The sequence below is a fragment of the Sarcophilus harrisii genome, chromosome 4 (assembly GCF_902635505.1).
Source record: "Sarcophilus harrisii chromosome 4, mSarHar1.11, whole genome shotgun sequence".
In the NCBI taxonomy this organism is placed as follows: domain Eukaryota; kingdom Metazoa; phylum Chordata; class Mammalia; order Dasyuromorphia; family Dasyuridae; genus Sarcophilus; species Sarcophilus harrisii.
Window position 1 is genome coordinate 239,360,053 of NC_045429.1, and position 18,433 is coordinate 239,378,485.

The 18,433-nt window shown below is 33.3% G+C and overlaps 1 protein-coding gene across 1 annotated transcript in view; it reads right to left on the reverse strand.

The window, feature by feature from the left end:
* SMAP1 (small ArfGAP 1) overlaps nt 1-18,433 on the reverse strand; it is a 196,077-nt gene that overhangs the window by 124,254 nt on the left and 53,390 nt on the right. Inside the window, exon 2 of the mRNA XM_031964663.1 lies at nt 46-179. Within this exon, the coding sequence (XP_031820523.1) occupies nt 46-179 (134 nt within the window). The remainder of the gene's footprint in view (nt 1-45; nt 180-18,433) is intronic.

Consider the following 18,433-nt stretch of genomic DNA (forward strand, 5'->3'; position numbering starts at 1 on the left):
ATTATTTTATAAATAACATTAAATTTCATTAAAAGTTAACTTTACCTGTATTTGTTCTGGTGTCCACTGATCAAGGTTAACTGACTTGACCCTGGATATATGAACACCAAGATTTCTGTGAATTCCAGCACATCGAATGCAAATAAATACGCCAATATTCCAGGATGCCCATCGTGGACCTACATCAAAAAAAGTAAAAGAGAAGGGATTTATTATTTCTATATTTTCTAAAGTCTGGTTTTCAATGTAATTCCAGTATAAGCAAAAGGAAATTACAAACACATTTTTTTCTCAATACTATTTTATTTTTCCAAATACTTTGTATTCCAATATTTTCTCCCTCCCTCCCTTACCTTTCTTTGCCCTTCCTCCTTTCCCAAGAAGAAAGCAAGCAAGCAGATATAAAGCAAATATGTGCAGTTTTTAAAATATACTTCTATCTATGTCATATTGTGCAAGAAAAATTAGAACAAAGTGTGGGGAAGTTATGTGAAATAAAAAGGGGAAAAAAAGGTGAAAATAATATGCTTCAATTCGGTTTCCATAGTTCTCTCTGGATGGCATTTTCCATCCCAAGTCTATTGCAATTTTCTTGAATTACTATACTACTGAGAAGAGTCAAGTCCAGTACAAGTACAGTACATCATTTAATCTTGCTGTTATTATGTACAATGTTCTCCTGGTTCTGCTCATTTCACTCAGCATCAGTTCACAAACATATTTTAAACATGTTAAGAAAAAATGCTTTAGTTAATATTAAAAAGGTTACAAAAAGTTCTTCAGAAATCTAATTTTCTGATTTTTTTTTTCCTTTCTAGCAACGTAAGTTGAAGCTGTCTACCATTTTGAAATCAATTTATGGGTGAAACTTTTCATGTATCTCATTTAAACCAAAAATCTCAAAACATTTCCCTAAACAAGATCTAAAATTCTGACTAAATATAATAATTCAATGTGCCCCCCCAAAAAAAAAATCCCAGAAAATGGGTAATGCATTTAGAGCATTTTGCTATATCATAGATCTCAGATTAAATAAAGCTTAAATTATTTATTTTGTAAATTCAACCAAGTTGCTTCTTTTATATGGTTGATCTACTCTAACCTACTCATTTTCTAATCCCTGGTTAGTTTTATTCTGTAAAATTATTTCCTCTTAACTTTTTGAGAAGTGGGTCTTAATATAAGTTCTTAAAGAAAGCAATATTGATTTAAAATGTGTGTAATGCATTAGATTTTTCCTAAAAGCTGAAGCTTTTAAAAGCTATTTAGTCGATCTGCTGCTTTAAAAAAGGAAAAAAAAAATTGAAAGAATAAATTATTTTAGCTTCACTTTATTAAGATAAGCATTTACTGAGGCAATATGCTATTGTGTATAGTCCTCCCTCCAGATGAATAGATTAGTAAGTGTCATTTTAAACTACTTAATATACAAGTTTACAATCTATTACCCTAGTTAAGATTTGAAAAGACAGTACAAATATATTTCAAATCTGAGTACATGAATTAAAATTGTTTACAAATATTACAATTTTGTTCTAATAAGAAAAACTAACATTCAAAACTTTTATTTGAAGCATAATACCTCTAACTGCCAATACAGCTTTTTAAGAGAGCAGATTTACTCCAAACAAAATAATTCCTTAACTATTAAGGACAAAAGTTCGTTTATCTCAAAAAATACAAGTTGCAAAATGGAAAAAGGTCTAGCTGCGGAATCAGGAGACAGAACTCTATTATCAGTTGTTGGTTGCAGAACACCCACAGGTAAGGGTATACCCTATCTCCCTTAAATCCAATTCACTTGCAAGTCACTTAATCTTCTCAGGTTTAAAATCTCTCACTGATAAGTTGAAGGACTGGGTTAGAGTTCAAAGAAGCACTCTTACTCTGTGATGTCAAGATTTTAAGAAATAATATTAAGAAAAAATAATTTTAAGAAATAATTGACTTAAAGATGTAGCTTTGTTTGTGAAAAGAGAAGTGAATATTATTTAATTACCTATTAGTGACTGCTGCTTCTTAAAATTGTATCTAAAATGCAGTCCCTAACTATGAATGTACTCCAAATTTCCATTCCGTTCTCAGTCTCTGTTTGTCTTGATATCTCTCTAATCAGTTCCCATGGTAATGGTAATGATTACCACCAAATCTTCCAAATCCTGGCTTGGCCTCTCTTCTGAACTAGGTCTCAAATCAACAATTGCCTACTGTACATTTCAAAACAGGATGTTCCATTGGCAGCCCAAACTTATCCTGTCCAAAAAGAATCCATTATCTTATATCCAAAAATGCACACCTCTTCAACCTCAGAGCATCCCTTAAGTTCTTGGCTCTCCTTCACTACACATATTTAATCAGTTAGTATGTCTCTTCTAGTCTATCTCAAGAACTTCTCTAATAACTATCTCCTCTTTATTAACATCAATGAAATATTTGTTATATTACCCATAAAGTAATAAATCAGGCAGTCCAGAGAGGTTATAAACATGCAGCTCATTCTTGATTACCCATTCTGAATTATCCCTGGGAAATTTTAAAACACAATCTAGATTCTGATAGTCATACAGCATACTTCTGAGTCAATATCCCCTATAATTGGTAAGTATATGCTTTGTAGAGGGAAAATTAATTTAAACAGCCTAAGTAAAACAAAATTAGGAAGCGAAAAAAATTGTAAGAAAAAAAGTACATAGTACTTAATAATACTAGTACATAGTTCATGGTACATGTCGACAACATTAGTGTATGAGACACTCTACGGTACTCTGAACTGATGTGCAAGAGTTAATTACTTGCAAACAAACTGAATTTAAGGAAGGCATGACTGTGCAAAATCACTAGCTTCACTCTCTCCTCTGGAGCCATCTGAGTTTACTGGCAAGATATAGATCAGGATGACTAGAGATGGCCCTAGATTGCAGTGGGAGATGTTGATCTTTGTCAACTAAGGTCTTGTATTTCTGGGAAAGGAAGACTCACAGGGTTCCTAACCAGAACAGAAACAACTGCTATTTATTCTCACCCTTGTGACATCAAGAGCCTAAACAATGACTAAGTGAGGCTTAGGTTGGGACCTATTCTTAGCCAATCAGTGACCTGGGTTTAAGATGATCCTTTACAAAGACATCTAGCCCGTTAACCCCAAGATATCTTGTGAGATTTCAATGACCAGAATTCATAGTCCTTTGCAGAACATCCACAGGCAAAGATATATACCCTATCTCCCTTAAATCCAATTTACTTGCAAGTCATGCCATCACCTTCTTAATGTCACAACCTCTGCAAAAACAAAGGACAAGCAATAATCTGTGAATAGTAGGAGCTATCCTACTAAGCATTCAACTGGCCTCTTTCAGTTAGATAATACAGCTCACTCTTTTTCTTCCTTGCTTCACTCACTCTTGTCCACACAGGAAATCATATTCTTATGTGCAGAAGGAACAAAGACTGAAGAGATAAATCAGCAAACTACTGCAGCAATTCAAATGAGAACTGCTGAGGGTCAAGACTAAAAATGATAGGAAAGCATATGTGAAGGAAAGAAATAAACACAAAATATTTCTGTATAGGGGTATAAGATGAACTCCAACACTGCCATGGAAGAGAATACTTCTCTGGTTCTATCTTTCAGATCCATTCCAAAGTCTGTCGTATTACTGACTGGATCACTGCCTCGTTGTGGAGGAGGGACTTGCACAGCTCAATGAGATTATAAGCTATGCCATGTAAGGTTACCTAAAATGGACCAGACATAATGAAGAATTCTGACAAAAGGTGATGACAATAAAGTAAATGGCACTATCTTTGCTAAGAAACCCCCATGGATGTTACTGAAATGATAAAATATATGAAACTGAAAGTAAGTCAGAAGGTATCCAACACATGACTGGGGAAGAGCAGAAGACAACTATTAAGAGCTCCATAAAGAATGAAGTAGTTTGGTCAAAGCCAAAATGAAACTCAGCTGAGAATGTATCTGAAAAGGAAAATGATGTAAAAAGGAAAATCCAATGATGTAAAAGAAAAATATTGCATAGAAAACTAGAAAGTAAGATCTATGAAACAAGATAATATGGATGTGGTCAAACAGGAGACATAAAGATTAAATGGCATCTTGGATATCAGTGAACTTAAAATGAATGGGAATAGATGAATTTAATTTGGATAATCATTTTATATATACTAGTGCAGGCAAAAATCCATTACAAGAAGTGGAGTTGCCTCCAAAATCAATAAAGATGTGAAGAAGTATGGGAAGATACAATCTCAAAAATAACAGAATGATATTTGTTCAAATCCAAAGCAAACCATTCAACATCTATTCTCCAGTCACTAATACCAAAGAAGTCAAAGTTGATCAATTCTTTCATCTAAGACCTAAAGACCTCATCTTTCACCTCAAGACCTAAAATATCATCTAAAAATAAATTTTTTAAAAAGTCACATTCATCATAGGGATTTCTTTTCTAAAGCAGGAAATCAAAAGATAATTGCAATAAACAAGCAACTTTGACTCTGGAGTGAAAAATGAAGCAGGGAAAGGTCTAATAGAATTCTGTCACAGCAAACACTACTTTTCAACAACCCTAAAGATGACTGCATATAAATATCACCAGATAGTCAATATCAAAATCAGACTTAAAAATTAAAGGGACAGAAGCTCTATCCAGTGAATTAAATAAGACTCAGAACTGTCTATGGCTCATATCATGAGTTTCTTATTGCAAAATGTATACTTACTTTGAAGAAATTAGAGAAAAACACCGAACATATAGAGATGACCTCAATAACATCCCTTATGAATATGAAGTGGTAGTGAGGAATATATTTAAGGTATCAAATCTGGTAGATAAAGAGAGTCTAAAGAACTATGGACATAGGTTTGCAATATTGTGTAAGAGGAAGTAACAAAAAATATCCCTCTCCCCCCCCCCCAAAAAAAAAAGATAAAGAAAGCAAAATGGCTATCTGAGGAGATTTTACAAATCATTGAGGAACAAAGGAAAGCAATCCTTTCAAGGAAGGAGAAAGAGAATTTAAAACTCAAAATCTTAAAAAAAAAAAATAAATATCCAATTTTTTTTACATGCAATTGAGAAAAAAATATTCAAAAAAAAAAGGGAGGGAAAGATATGTGCAATTGAATACAAATATAAAAGAACTATACAAGAAAGATCACCTAAGAACTCAACTATTTGACAAAAATTACTGGGAAAATTGGAAATTAATATGACAGAAACTAGGCATTGACCAACACCTAAGATCTTATACCAAGATAAGGGTTTATGATACTATAAGCAAATCAAAAGAACAAAGAATAGTCTACTGTAATACTCTCTTCTCTAAAGTATAATCGTTCTCTGGGAGCAGGTTTCGTGGGGGGCTTCTGGGAGCAGCCTTAGTTTCAGTTCAGAGTAATAATCACCTCAAATGCAGCCAGGGATAAAAGTCCAAATCCTTTATTTTCTCTTTCCAATATTGTCTCCTTCCTTGGGCCCAATCAGCTTTCTTAGAGATCTCTGTCCTTGTTTCCCAGAGCTCTTACCGTTAGTCCTTTGCTCTCTTCAGCTTCAGTCTCCAGCCAGCACAAAGGTAGAAAATGGAATGAATCTGTCTCCACCTCTGAAAGTGGGCTTGTTCTCTCTGACTTGTGAATCTCCTGGACTGAATCCTGGTTGAGGCTCCTAGCTTACATATGCTCTCTTAAAGGTGTGAATTTTGTGGAACTCTAATAAGTACTAAGTGCATTAGTGAACTAGAGAACTGTTTAAGTACTATGTTAAATTAGATAATTATTGTCTCTATCAATTCCAGTGACTTAGCACCTTGTAAGAATTCTAAAAGTCTATCTCTCAGATCTGGGGAGAAGGAAGGAATTTGTGGCCAATAAAGAACTAGAGTACATTATAGAATGCAAAATGGGTAATTTTTGAATATTTTAAGTTAAAAGATTTTTGTACAAATAAAACCAATGCAGACAAGATTAGAAGGGAAGCAGTAAATGGAGGTAGGGAGAATTTACATCCAAGAGTTCCAAAGGTGTCTCATTTCTAAACTATATAGAGAATTGATTCAAATTTATAAGAATAAAGGTCATTCTCCAAATGATAAATGGTCAAAGAATATGAAAAGACAATTTGCAGATGAAGAAATTAAAACCATGTCTAGTCATATGAAAAAAAAATGCTCTAAATCACTACTGATCAAAGAAATGCAAATTAAGATAACTCTAAGGTACCACTACACACCACTATAGACTGACTAAGATGATAGGAAAAAATAATTATGAGTGTTGGAGGGGACGTGGGAAAACTGGGACACTAATAACATTGTTGGTGGAGTTCTAAACTGATTCAACCATTCTGGAGAACAACATGGAACCATGTCCAAAGGACTATCAAATTGTGCATACCTTTTGAACCAACAGTGTCTCAACTGGGCCTGTATTCCAAAAAGATCATAAAAAAAGGGAAAAGGAGCCACATGTACAAAAATGTTTGTAGCAGCCTTTTTTTGTGATGGCAAAGAACTGGAAACTGAGTGGATGCCCATCAATTGGAGAATGGCTGAATAAGATATGTTATATGAATGTTATGGAATATTACTGTTCTCTAAGAAATGATCAGCAGGATTTTTCCAGAAAAGCCTGGACAGATTTACATGAACTAAATGAATAGAGTTGCTAAGTGAAGTGAGCAGAACTAGGAGAATATTGTACACAACAATAGCAAAATTATACAATGATCAATTCTGATGGATGTGGCTTTTTTCAACAGCAAGGTGCTTCAGGCCAGTTCCAATAGTCTTGTGATAGAGTCATCTGTACCCACAGAGAGGACTGTGGGGACTAAGTGTGGACCACAACATAGTATTTTCACTTTTTTTGTTATTTACTTGCATTTTGTTTTCTCTTTTTTTTTTTTTTTTTGTTTTGATCTGTTTTTCTTGTGCAGGCTGATAAGTATGGAAATATGTATAGACCTGCACATATTTAACATATATTGGATTATTTGCCATTTAGGGGAGCAGATGTGGCAAAAGGGAGGGAGGAAAAAAAACTTGAAACAAAAGGTTTGCAAGGGTGAATGTTGAAAACTATCTATGTATATGTTTTTAAAATAAAAAAACAGAATTAAAGTTGCTGAGAGAAACAAACAATCTCAGATATGCAAGCAGTACCACTCTAAGGGAAAAAAGTGAAGAAGAATTAGGAAGCCTTTGATGAGGATAAAAGATGAGATTATAAATCTGGCTTGAAGTTTAATATTTTAAAAAAACAGCAATAAATTGTGTTACAGCAACTGGTCCCATAATTTCCTGGCAAATAGTAGGGGGGGGGGGGGGGGGGCAGGAATGAAAGCAGAATCAAATTTAGTATTCTTAGGTTTAAAAATCACTACAGATAGCTATTATATAACCAAAATTTTTTTTTAAAACATGCCTTTCCTAGAAGGAAAACTATGACAAATCTGGACAGTGTACTAAAAAGCAGAGACATCATCTTGCTAACAAAAATTTGTTAAGTCAAAGCTATGGTTTTCTGGAAGTAACGTACAGCTGTGAAAGGTGGACTATAATGGAAGCAGAGCACTGCAAAATTGACACTCTCTAATTATGGTGCTAAAAGAAAACTTTTTAAGAGTCCCCTGGACAGCAAGGAGATCAAATCAGTCAATATTTAAAGAAATTGATTCAAACTATTCAATGGAAGGACAAATACTGAAGTTGAAACTTAACTATTTTAGTCACAAGAGAAGACAAAAATCACTGGAAAAGGCCCTCATATTGGTTAAAATTGAAGGCAAAAAGAAAAGGGAACAGTAGAAGATGAAATGGATAAAAAAATTTCATAGAAATAATGAAGATGAGCTCAGAGAAGACTTTAGGAGATAGTAAAGGACAAAAGAGTCTGGCACGCTATGGTTCATGGAGTCACTAAATGAACAATCTCACTGACATAGTTCCTTCCAACATCTGATGCAGATTCACAATTCACTCATATCTCCGAATCTATACAACTCTTCTCATTATCCCACAAATCTTCAACAAGGGGTCATGCACAAATCCACTGGAGCCATTCCTCTTTTAAATCTTTATGTTTCATAATTAAATTTATATATTGTTTAAAAGTGTGTAAAGCACTATGTGTGACTAAAATTTTGAGACATTCTGGATATTACTTCATTTGATCCTTACAACTCTGTGAGATTGTTGAGGTGTAGACCACATGTGTTGAGGTCTAGATTTGGGGTACCTAAATGAAATTAGGGTTTAGTTAAGGTCTAGTGGCAGGTTTGGGGTACAGAGAGTCAAACAGAGTTCTCCTGCAACCCCCTTGGATTCGGCGCAAGGATATGGCGGTATATGAGGTCTAGTAGCAGCGCGGAATTCCCAATAAAAGCATTTATTGGCCCGAGAGCTAGATTGATAAAAGAGATTTATTATTGAGTTTAGAAGTAGGAGATAGGAGAAGGTAGAGATAAGGAGGGCACTGGACAGAGGGTCCAGTCGACAGAGGATCCTCACATGGCTGGCATGTTTGGAATCTCTGCCAAGAGGGGTTCCCAGTGTGGCCCTTTTATAGTAGGAAACTTAACTCGAGGGGCTTTAGGGTGTAACCCCAAAGTTGGCTCAGATCCGGGTGGGGCTGGGACAGGTCCAGGTCGGATCTTCTATTGGAATTCAAAGGGACCAGGATTTGTGAGTCAAAGGATAATTTACATTAACTAGGGGGGGGTTGGGAATCAAAGATTGGAATCTTTCCCACATCAGACCCACATGTACAAACATACTTATAGTATCTTTTTTTGTGGTGGCAAAGAATTGGAAAGTGAGTGAATGCTCATCAGTTGGAGAATGGCTGACCAAGTTATGGTACATGAAAATAATGGAATAATATTGTTCTATAAGAAATGGTGAACAGGCTGTGTGGGAAAAGGTGAAGAACTTACAGATTCTAAAGTAGATCAAGCCTTATAGGCCTCAGCTTAGGCTTCTCCGGAGTCACATGATTTTAGATAAGGCCCAGACTCCGTGGCCAAAGAAACTGTATATCACCTTGTCTACTACATTCCACTGACCAACTAGGGAAACAGTAGATTTATGTGGCCAATCACAACATATAGAAGGTGGGATTTTGGAGGTTCTTTGTCTGAAATGTATAAAAGCTATAAGCATTTTCAAGGCTCTGGCCCTATCCTGCTGTGAATTTTGCTCACAGACCAGGATGGGGTCCGCTTCGCAAGATTCTAATAAATAATTCTGCTTTCTATGAGTGATCTCTGTAGTAGTCAATTTGGGTAGGTCTTTTTGTCCCAAACAAAGCTAATTTCAGAAAGGCCTATAAAGGCCTTTACATGAAGTGAGCAGAACCAGGAAAACACTGAACCAAGCAACAGCAAGATTGTGTGATGATCAAATATGATAGACTTAGCTCTTCTCAGCAATTCAGTGATCCAAGGCAATTCCAATAAACTTTGGATGAAAAATGTCATCTGTGTCCAAAGAGAGTTATAGCTACTGAATGTGGATTAAAGCAAATATTTTCACATTTCTTTTTTCCTTTTTTCTTATGGTTTTTTTTTTCCCCTTTTATTCTAATTTTTTTCCTCCCAACATGACTTATACTGAAATATGTAAAAAAAAATAATAATAAATTAAATAAATAAATGTGTGTGTCTATATAAAAACCTAAAAAAATAAAAAAAAATTTAAATGGTAATCAATGTCAAAAGAATTATAAATTCTCTACCATGATGATTATCCCACCCTTATCAAAGATTTAGTGAAGTATTTGTATAAGAGTTACACAGAATGGATATTATGAATGGAATTAAATCTATTAATTGATGAAATCACAGTATTATATTCAAAGAGGGCCTACTGCTCAAACCAATGCTAACATCAAGAATTGCCTATACTGCCTTAGGGAAAAAGGTTAACTACAGCTTTTTTTTTCCTAGTGAGTGCTAATTTTGTTTAATTAGTTAAAAAGTTCTATTAAAGAACTGTCTTTTCCTGTTATGTGTTCCATAGAATCTACCACTATGTCAATCTATGTAAATAAGTCAATCAATTGCTGACTAACTTATTAGCTTCAATAAGCATTATTTTTTCCCCTATTGAACTACTCAGTGGGTAAGACCCTTTCTAAGTGTCCCTTTTTTGCTTCTTAAAAAAAGGACCAATGGAATTTAATGAGGTAGATGCACTTCCCTACCACCACTATCACTTTTTTCCTTGTTCTGAGTGCCAAAATTAAGTTCCTAAATTACAGAACTGACCATGTCACTCTTCTCTGTACTCACAAAGCTCTTGTAGTTCTTTGTAGCCTCTAGGGTAAAATACAAATTCTAACATTAAAACCCAACACAATCTGGCTCCACAATTTAACCTATTCACACCTATCCTCCAATACTTATTACAAAGAAGTTGTCTTCACACCCCCTCTACTCACCAGCCAAAATGACCTATTTACTTACTGTCCCCTGTTCATGATATTCTCATGATTTGAGGTGTCATCTTTACATAGGCTATAGGCCCCATAACTGGAACACATTCCTTCGTTACCTTAGAATTCCAAGTTTCCTTCAAGAATCATTTCTTATAATAGATCTATGCTGATTCTCTCTAATTACTAGTTCATTCCCTATTCCAAATTACTTTGTATTTTCTAGCTACTAATTTGTGTACATATCATTTCGAGTAAATATATTGTAAGCTCCCTGAAAGCAGCAACTACTTTGTTTTCCTTTTTGTAACTTCAGTGTTTAGCAAAGTGCCTAGTGTTTAGTAAATGAGAATGAGATCATAAAGAGTCATGAAATTGTCATGTCAGCATCCAGAATTATGCATTTGACATTATCTGCAGCCAAAAGTCCCTGTACATGTAGTTCAATGTCAGGACTAACTTTGAAAAGAAAAGAATTAAAGAAATACTAAATACTTTGGTCTAAGTTGGGTTCTTTAAATAACTCTAGGAAAACTCTATGAATACTGTTTTGGAATAGAATTTTACATAAAGTTATATTGAAACCCTTTTAATTTTTCTATCAGATTGCAATATAATCTCTCCAAACTTTTCATAAGAAACAGTTCCATTTAGAAAAGCAACACTAAAGAAAAAAGAAAAGAAAGGAAGATGGAAAGGTAAGTATAGGCATGGGAGTCAAAGACAAAAAGGCACAATTATTTTTAACATTCACAAAAGTTCCCATTTCTTCAGCACAATAATAGATGGGTTACCTTGGTTAAAAACAATTTTAATGTGAAATTTTTATTCATAACAATGGAGAAAGGTAATGAATGAAGAATGAGTAAAGGAAACTCCTTGATAGTTTAAAATGACTATCCTACATTTCAGAATGATCTAGTTTATCACTGAATAATTAATTCTCTCTCTAATTCATGGTTTTTTGTATGGTGATGAAATATGATATATGGAGACACCACTGACTTCCAAAACTTCCCAGCTTTATAAATTTCAATAAATTCATCATAATACTGATTAGAAGAGTGCTAACATGGTGTTTTTCATGTTTCAAACTACTTCATCAATTATGTCCTGGAGGTTAGAAAATGAAGCATTCACTACAATCTGAACTTTTCTGATCATTCAAAATGCATATTTCATATTTCCTAGCTCCAATAAAAGCCTTTATATGATCTATTTGAAAATCAAGAAGTAATTAATTTCATATTCTGGTTGTCTAAGATGCTGCACCTATTGGCAATATGAACATACATCATAGTGAAAGAAATGTTATTGCTATATGAAAAAACATCAACCATAACAAAGAGTAATTTTTTCTTTATTGCTCTTGCTTTTTGAAATAATTCTCTATGAGTAAATTTTTACTGAAATAATTTTAGCTGATACAATGAGTAATTTTTAACTGAATAGGATGTTAAAAATATTCAAAATTCAAAAATTATCTTTTCATTGCAAGATTTAAACAATGTTAAAACGGGAGTCTGTGATAAACATATTTTAAGCACCATTAAATGCTTAAGTAAATACAATGTTAATAAAATGTCTTTACTGAAATTACTTAACAGGTGCTACTTTTTATTTCATTAATATGGAGGAAAAACAACAACAACATGGGTATCTACTGCATATATAAAAGTATGAACCATAATAAAGATCTCTTTCAACTAAGAATCCACCACTACTTATATCAAGCCTTTATCTCTATTGTAGAATATACCCAAGAAATATAAGCTCTAACTGGCAGAAAGCAAAGAAAATTACTTTAAATCACACAATCACTAATAATGTAGAATATTATACTTGTGTGGACATTCCTGCTCTCAACTTAAAAACTTAACTGGCAATGAACTTCACAGAGTTATCAATAAAATGATACTGACAAGAAAAAGGGATCCAAGTTACCTTTTTTATCTGGGAGAACTGAATACAAAGTGGATTTTAACATTCTTTTCTCGGGGAAAAAAGGGCCCATAGGGATGATTAGATGTTTTTAAAGTAACTTGAGAATGAAAATATGAAGAGGGGTACTATTTGCTTAAATTTAATTAATATTAGACTATTAATTTATTAGATAATAGACATAGATAAAAACATTTTTGCAACTCAACAAATCACAATCCATCAATGCCTGCCAAACCATAAAAGTAACAAACACTTCTGGATAGCATGTATATGTCTCTGCTTTATAATTCACTTTATATTAATAATCAAAGGATTAAATATGTCTTTCTATGCAGCTAATATTTCAAAAATATTAGATAATAAGAACATATGTAACATACTGATGATTAATTCTACAAGCCTTCCATTCAAATGTATCATATTCTGGACAATGGCATTTTTCATCAATTTGGTTTTTGAGAGAAATACAGAATTTTATAGTTCAACGGGACCACAGTAGACCTTTAATATAAATAACATGAATAATACACAAAAAGAAATATCCACTATAACATTCCACTCTTCCATAACACTTTATGTTATGGAACTACTTATTTGAAGAATGCTTTTGGGGGGCATTTACAAGGGAGAAGAGTTTCGTGTCACACTTCAAATGAAAAAGACACAAGAACTTACATATAACAAGCTTTAACATGTATCAATTCCCATGAAGTGAAATGCAGGATATGAAGATGTACCTTACTGATGTTCTTTGTACACACACCAACCTCTCATCCTTCAACTTGCTATTTACTCACTCTCTCACACTGCACCCAAAGGCAATTTAGTACATATGAGTTGAATTTCCTGATAAATCTCCACAAATGTAAAACTTCTGCATAAGTTCCAAGCCTTATGCCCAGTTCATTTTTAAAGAGAGAAAAAACACTTTCCCCACAAACTTCATTTCTCAGTCTTAAACTATTTGCATAATGCCAATCAATGTTAATGTGTAATATATTAATAGAAACAATAATTAATAGTAACAATGTATCAGTTATGTGAAAGGTCACAGTCAGATTCTCTTCTAACTAATGATAAATGATGACCCCTCTAAAATAATGAAACCATAATATGATCATTTTTCTCAGGAATCTTCAGGACATCACACAGTTCTCTCAAAATCTTTTCAGTCTTTCTCAACTTCAGTTTAACTCTTGTTCCTCATAAACTTTCTGCAGAACAGTTAACTCCCAAGTCATCTCAATAAAGAATTTCTCTTCATTTTTTTCCTACTATTTTTTTTTCCACAGATAGCATTTACAGTCAGACTCTAAGATTCTATTCCTTTTCTCAAAGATAAGTGTTCCCAAATATGTATAAGAGGTTATTTAAATTAACCTTACATTTACCAAATAAATGCTTTTTTAAAAATAACCAACAATCAATAAGTCTTTTTAATTCTTTGAACTTTTCAATCAACTGTATTACTATACAGATACAATCTATTATATCATTTTTAAAAGCTTGACTTTTCTCTTTTCAAACCTTCATGAAAAATGCTCTAGATACATGTTTGTGTATATAGTATTCTTAAAGATGTTTGTAGAAATAAGAATAGTAATTATTAAATACACTTTTGAGTCTCCTTTTTGGGATACTCAAGTATTTAGACATTTCCCAAGTCACTGGTACTCTCTATTACTTTGGATACCTTGAGAAAAATTCATTCTTCATTTCCCTCAAAATCCTGTCACTTCCAGTATAGACTTCCTCTATGTGTATGCTTAGTCTTCTTCCCATATTTATTTTTCCACTTCTTTATACAGCTCACATACATCCATCATGTTTATTCCACACATGGCTGTTCTATTCTCACTGATAGTGAGTTTGTATAAAAATCTTTACAGATCTTTTCCATTATTCATAAATTTTTTTCCAGTTTTATTCTTAAATGTTCTCCAGATAGTTTTGTTCAATTGGATCTTTCACTAAGGTTATCACAAACTCATTTATCTTTCTTCTATTTAAGTACAGCTATCTGATAGGGTGATAATACCAATAATCTTTTAAGGCCCTGCCCTCTATGATCTTTAAAATGAGTTAATATCAAAAATCAAAATTGACCTAGGGTTTTCACCTCTTCCTGTCTAGCAAGAATACCAAGTGTTTTCCAGATGAGGCAGTTTTTCACTATTTAGTCTCTGTTAAGACAACTAACTTGCACAAATTAAAAATTTCCTTAGGCAATGATAATAGTCTGTTAAGGTCTGTTCTTTTGTCTATTTCCCATTTTTCAGCATCAACAGCTTCTGCAAATAAATCATGTTGTAATTGCCTCAATTATATACCATATCACCTGTTCATATTTTTTTCTAGTTTCCAATGGATTTTAATTTCCAATTTGAAAATGACTACTCTATAAGTAACCAATCATTATCTCTTAATTTCATTCTTTATTCATTTGGGCCTTGCCAAATGTAGTAGCTTCTCCTTTTTTGTTAAGTTATTCAAAATATATAAGTGTGTATATGCAATATGCAAATATGTATGTATGTAATACACATATAAAATATACATCTCATTTTTATATTTGCCAAAATAAATTTTCACCTTCTACAAAGAAGTCTTATTTATTTATTTATATTACTAAAAAGCTATACAAAAAGCTAGAGGCCAAGATTTCCCAGCAAATTACTTCAACACTTCCTCAGATTCCACTCCAGACGACTCCACTTCTGCTAAGGGTGTCATATAGTTTCTCTACAACAATCTGCTGTGAGAAATAATAACTATATTTTTATAACATTTTATACATATCACATGAGTCTCATAACAACCACTAAAGTAGCCACTAAATTATTATTCCCAATTTAAAGAGTGGAAGTATGAGACTAAGAGATTAAATGAATTGCCCAGGTCCACAGAACTAGGAGGCTTTGAACCCAATTAAGTCTAACATCAATCACTAAATGATAATGCTTCTAAAGAGAAAATAAAGCTACATTCTACTTGGTTAATATATACAAATTCATTTAATAAAAAAACAATAACAACAACAACAACCAAATATGATTATTTTAAGAATCTGTGATTACATTGTCATGGGCATTCCTCTCAAAAATTTAGTAAAATGGGTAATAAAAATAATATATATTCTACTTGGTCACTATATGTTAAGGGACAGGTCAATTCTCCAAGACCCTCCATAGCTGTGAATCATAACATCTGAAGGAGTTGCAAGGCAGTCTTTGCTGACACAGATGTTAAGAACTAGGAAGGAGATAAATTGGGAGGCAGAGGGAAGAAGAGAGAGGTCAGACAATGCAAACAGCCTCTCAGTCAGAGAGGTCAGAGAACAGCAACTGCCTCTCAGTCTCCTTGTATCATCCTCTCACAAGAGGAGATCCATTATGCAGGTCTGGATTGTATCTCCATCAGCCAGTGTCAGGTGGCTCCCATGTATTCCAACAGCTCCCACGTCAATACATCAAACACCTGAGGGTTTTATGAAGTAAAGAAACTTCCCCACACCAATAGAAATCCTCATAATGTGTGAAATTCAAAAAGGCTAAATGACTACATGATTAGAAAATTTTTTAAAAAGTCAAAATCCTCATGAAACAAAAGAACTGACATTTCCTCAATCTGATGTAATTGGACTTAATCTGTAAAAACAAAAGATATTATGTTCAAAATTAGCTCATATGTACTAATCAAATAGGATAGTGGGGAGGAGGGAAGAGATCAAATCTGTATGAGAATTTAGAAAACAATTATATTTCTAATGTTATATTTTATTCCAATTTTATTTCTACTTTTTTCTGAATTCCTAAATAAACCATGTTGAGCACTAATGTATGACTTTATCCTTATTCTATACCTTCTTGATTTAATTATTCTGTTCTTTCCTTAAACTGCATTTTTTTTCCTGTTTTCCTTTTTAAATAAAACTTTCCATTTCCATTGTAACAATAAGCACAACAAAATAAAATGACAGAGTAAATGGTATCATTTGAATTGATAGTGGGCGCCATCTGGTGGTACATTATGATTGACTATAAAATATTAAGTCTGTTTTGTTTGGGGCCTGGGAGAATTCTTGCTGAATTTTTTTTTTTTCCTACTTTGATATTGATTTTGATTTAGGGTCTCCAATAGCCAGATCAGTTGATGGTATAGCCATACCTGGAAAGATGATAAGGAAATGACTATCATATCAGTAATCAATGATAATTATAAATCAATTTCATTTTTTATTTATCTGGGCCTTGCCATACCTTCTATCTTTTTTCTGTTGAGTACAATATTCATAATTTGTAAATATGATAGAAAAAAATACAAGTACAGAATTTCTGCTTGAACAATTTTGCCAATCATGAGACTTTCCTCATTTTTCTTTAAACTTGTGGAAACATGTAAAATCACTTCTAGAAAACAGCTTCAAGAACTGATTTGAACTATATGGAACTCTGGAAAAAGGCAAACTAAAAGAACATGAACTCAGAAATACTAGAAAATGATTCTTAAAAAGAAAAACGAGGCCCTTATTTAAATAATTTGCACTAAAATTCATAACTATTGAAAGAGGGAAAAACTAATTTCTAAGATCATTTTTAGACTTTTGATTCATTATTTCAAAAATTATTATGCTCTTTACAGAGTACAGAGCACTCTCAGTACTGACCATAGTCTACCATAGTAATCAGCAATTTACAACAGTTATAATGTTCGGGATAGCTTTCTGGAGGTCCTCCAGAAGGGCCTTAGTCTCAGCAGGATAGACACTATGAGAATGGTCAAGAATAGTTTAGATTCTTTATTCTGGTCCAGTCTTGATCACAGTGCAAGAGGTATAAGAGCCACCACGAGACTGGTCAAAGATAGAATGTCTCTCTTCCAGTCCTTCTTAGCCCTTATATACTTTATTGTAATTACATCATTACAGCATACTAATTATATGTGAACTTGGAGAACCATTACATCACCATACTAAGTACTAAGTATATAATATGTGAACTAAAGAACCATTATTTCATCAATTCCACTGACTTCACACTTTGTTTCAAGTATACTTCTCCAGAATTCCAGCCCTCTACAATTAATGATTAATATTAATTTATAATTTCAAGTTCCTTACACTCATCTCAAAAAATAAAAAAACCCAAAAAAGGCCAAATTTCAAGAACTACAACAATGTTAAGAAAATAAAAAATTAAAATACTAATGAGTACTGTGTTTCAGATTCCTTCTCAAAATCTTGACTCCCGCTCCCCCCCTCCCCCAGCAAAATTATCAAATATTTGTAGTCCTCTTACCCTGTACTTTCTTCCCTCTTTTGGCCTTGGTACCTGGGCTAAAATCTTCTTGCTAAAATTACTATACATGATTCAATGCCAATTAGAAGATAGCCCCAAGGCCACCGGTGGGCAACTGATCATAACCATGACCAACCACATCATGGTTTTTGCTGCTATAAACAATACAGAATTCTAATATAAGAAGACCTCAAGAGTCATCTAATCTAATTTCTCACTTAATGAAACAATCTCTTCAAGATACCTTGGAAATCAGTCAAAAACGTTTATTCAGTATCTGGTATGAGTAGAGCTAAAATACAAAATCCCAAAATAAAGTCCCAACCTTTTGGAACTTTTGTTATATAAGAAAGACCAGAGCAGAATCTAGCAGATAAGAAGTGATGGAGCTTGATAGGTTTTTAAAGGATATGGGCAAATGATAAAGAACTAGTGATCCTATATTACCAGAAAGATTCTAAATAGTGACTCCCCTTCATCAAAAAGCTGTGTGAGTGGCCATATCTCCCCAATGAACTAAAGGAACTTAGACATACAAGTATAGAAAAAAAAAGTGGACTTAAATGTCAGAAGAGATCAGGCACTCCAACTTTTCTCCTGCACAAGATGAAAATAGGGATATATGAAATGGAAAAAGAGAATGGGGCACTGACAGAAAATTAAGGGCAAATAAACCCCAAAGAATTATTATATGCTAGTAGATGAATGTTATGGAATATTATTGCTTTCTATAAGAAACAAC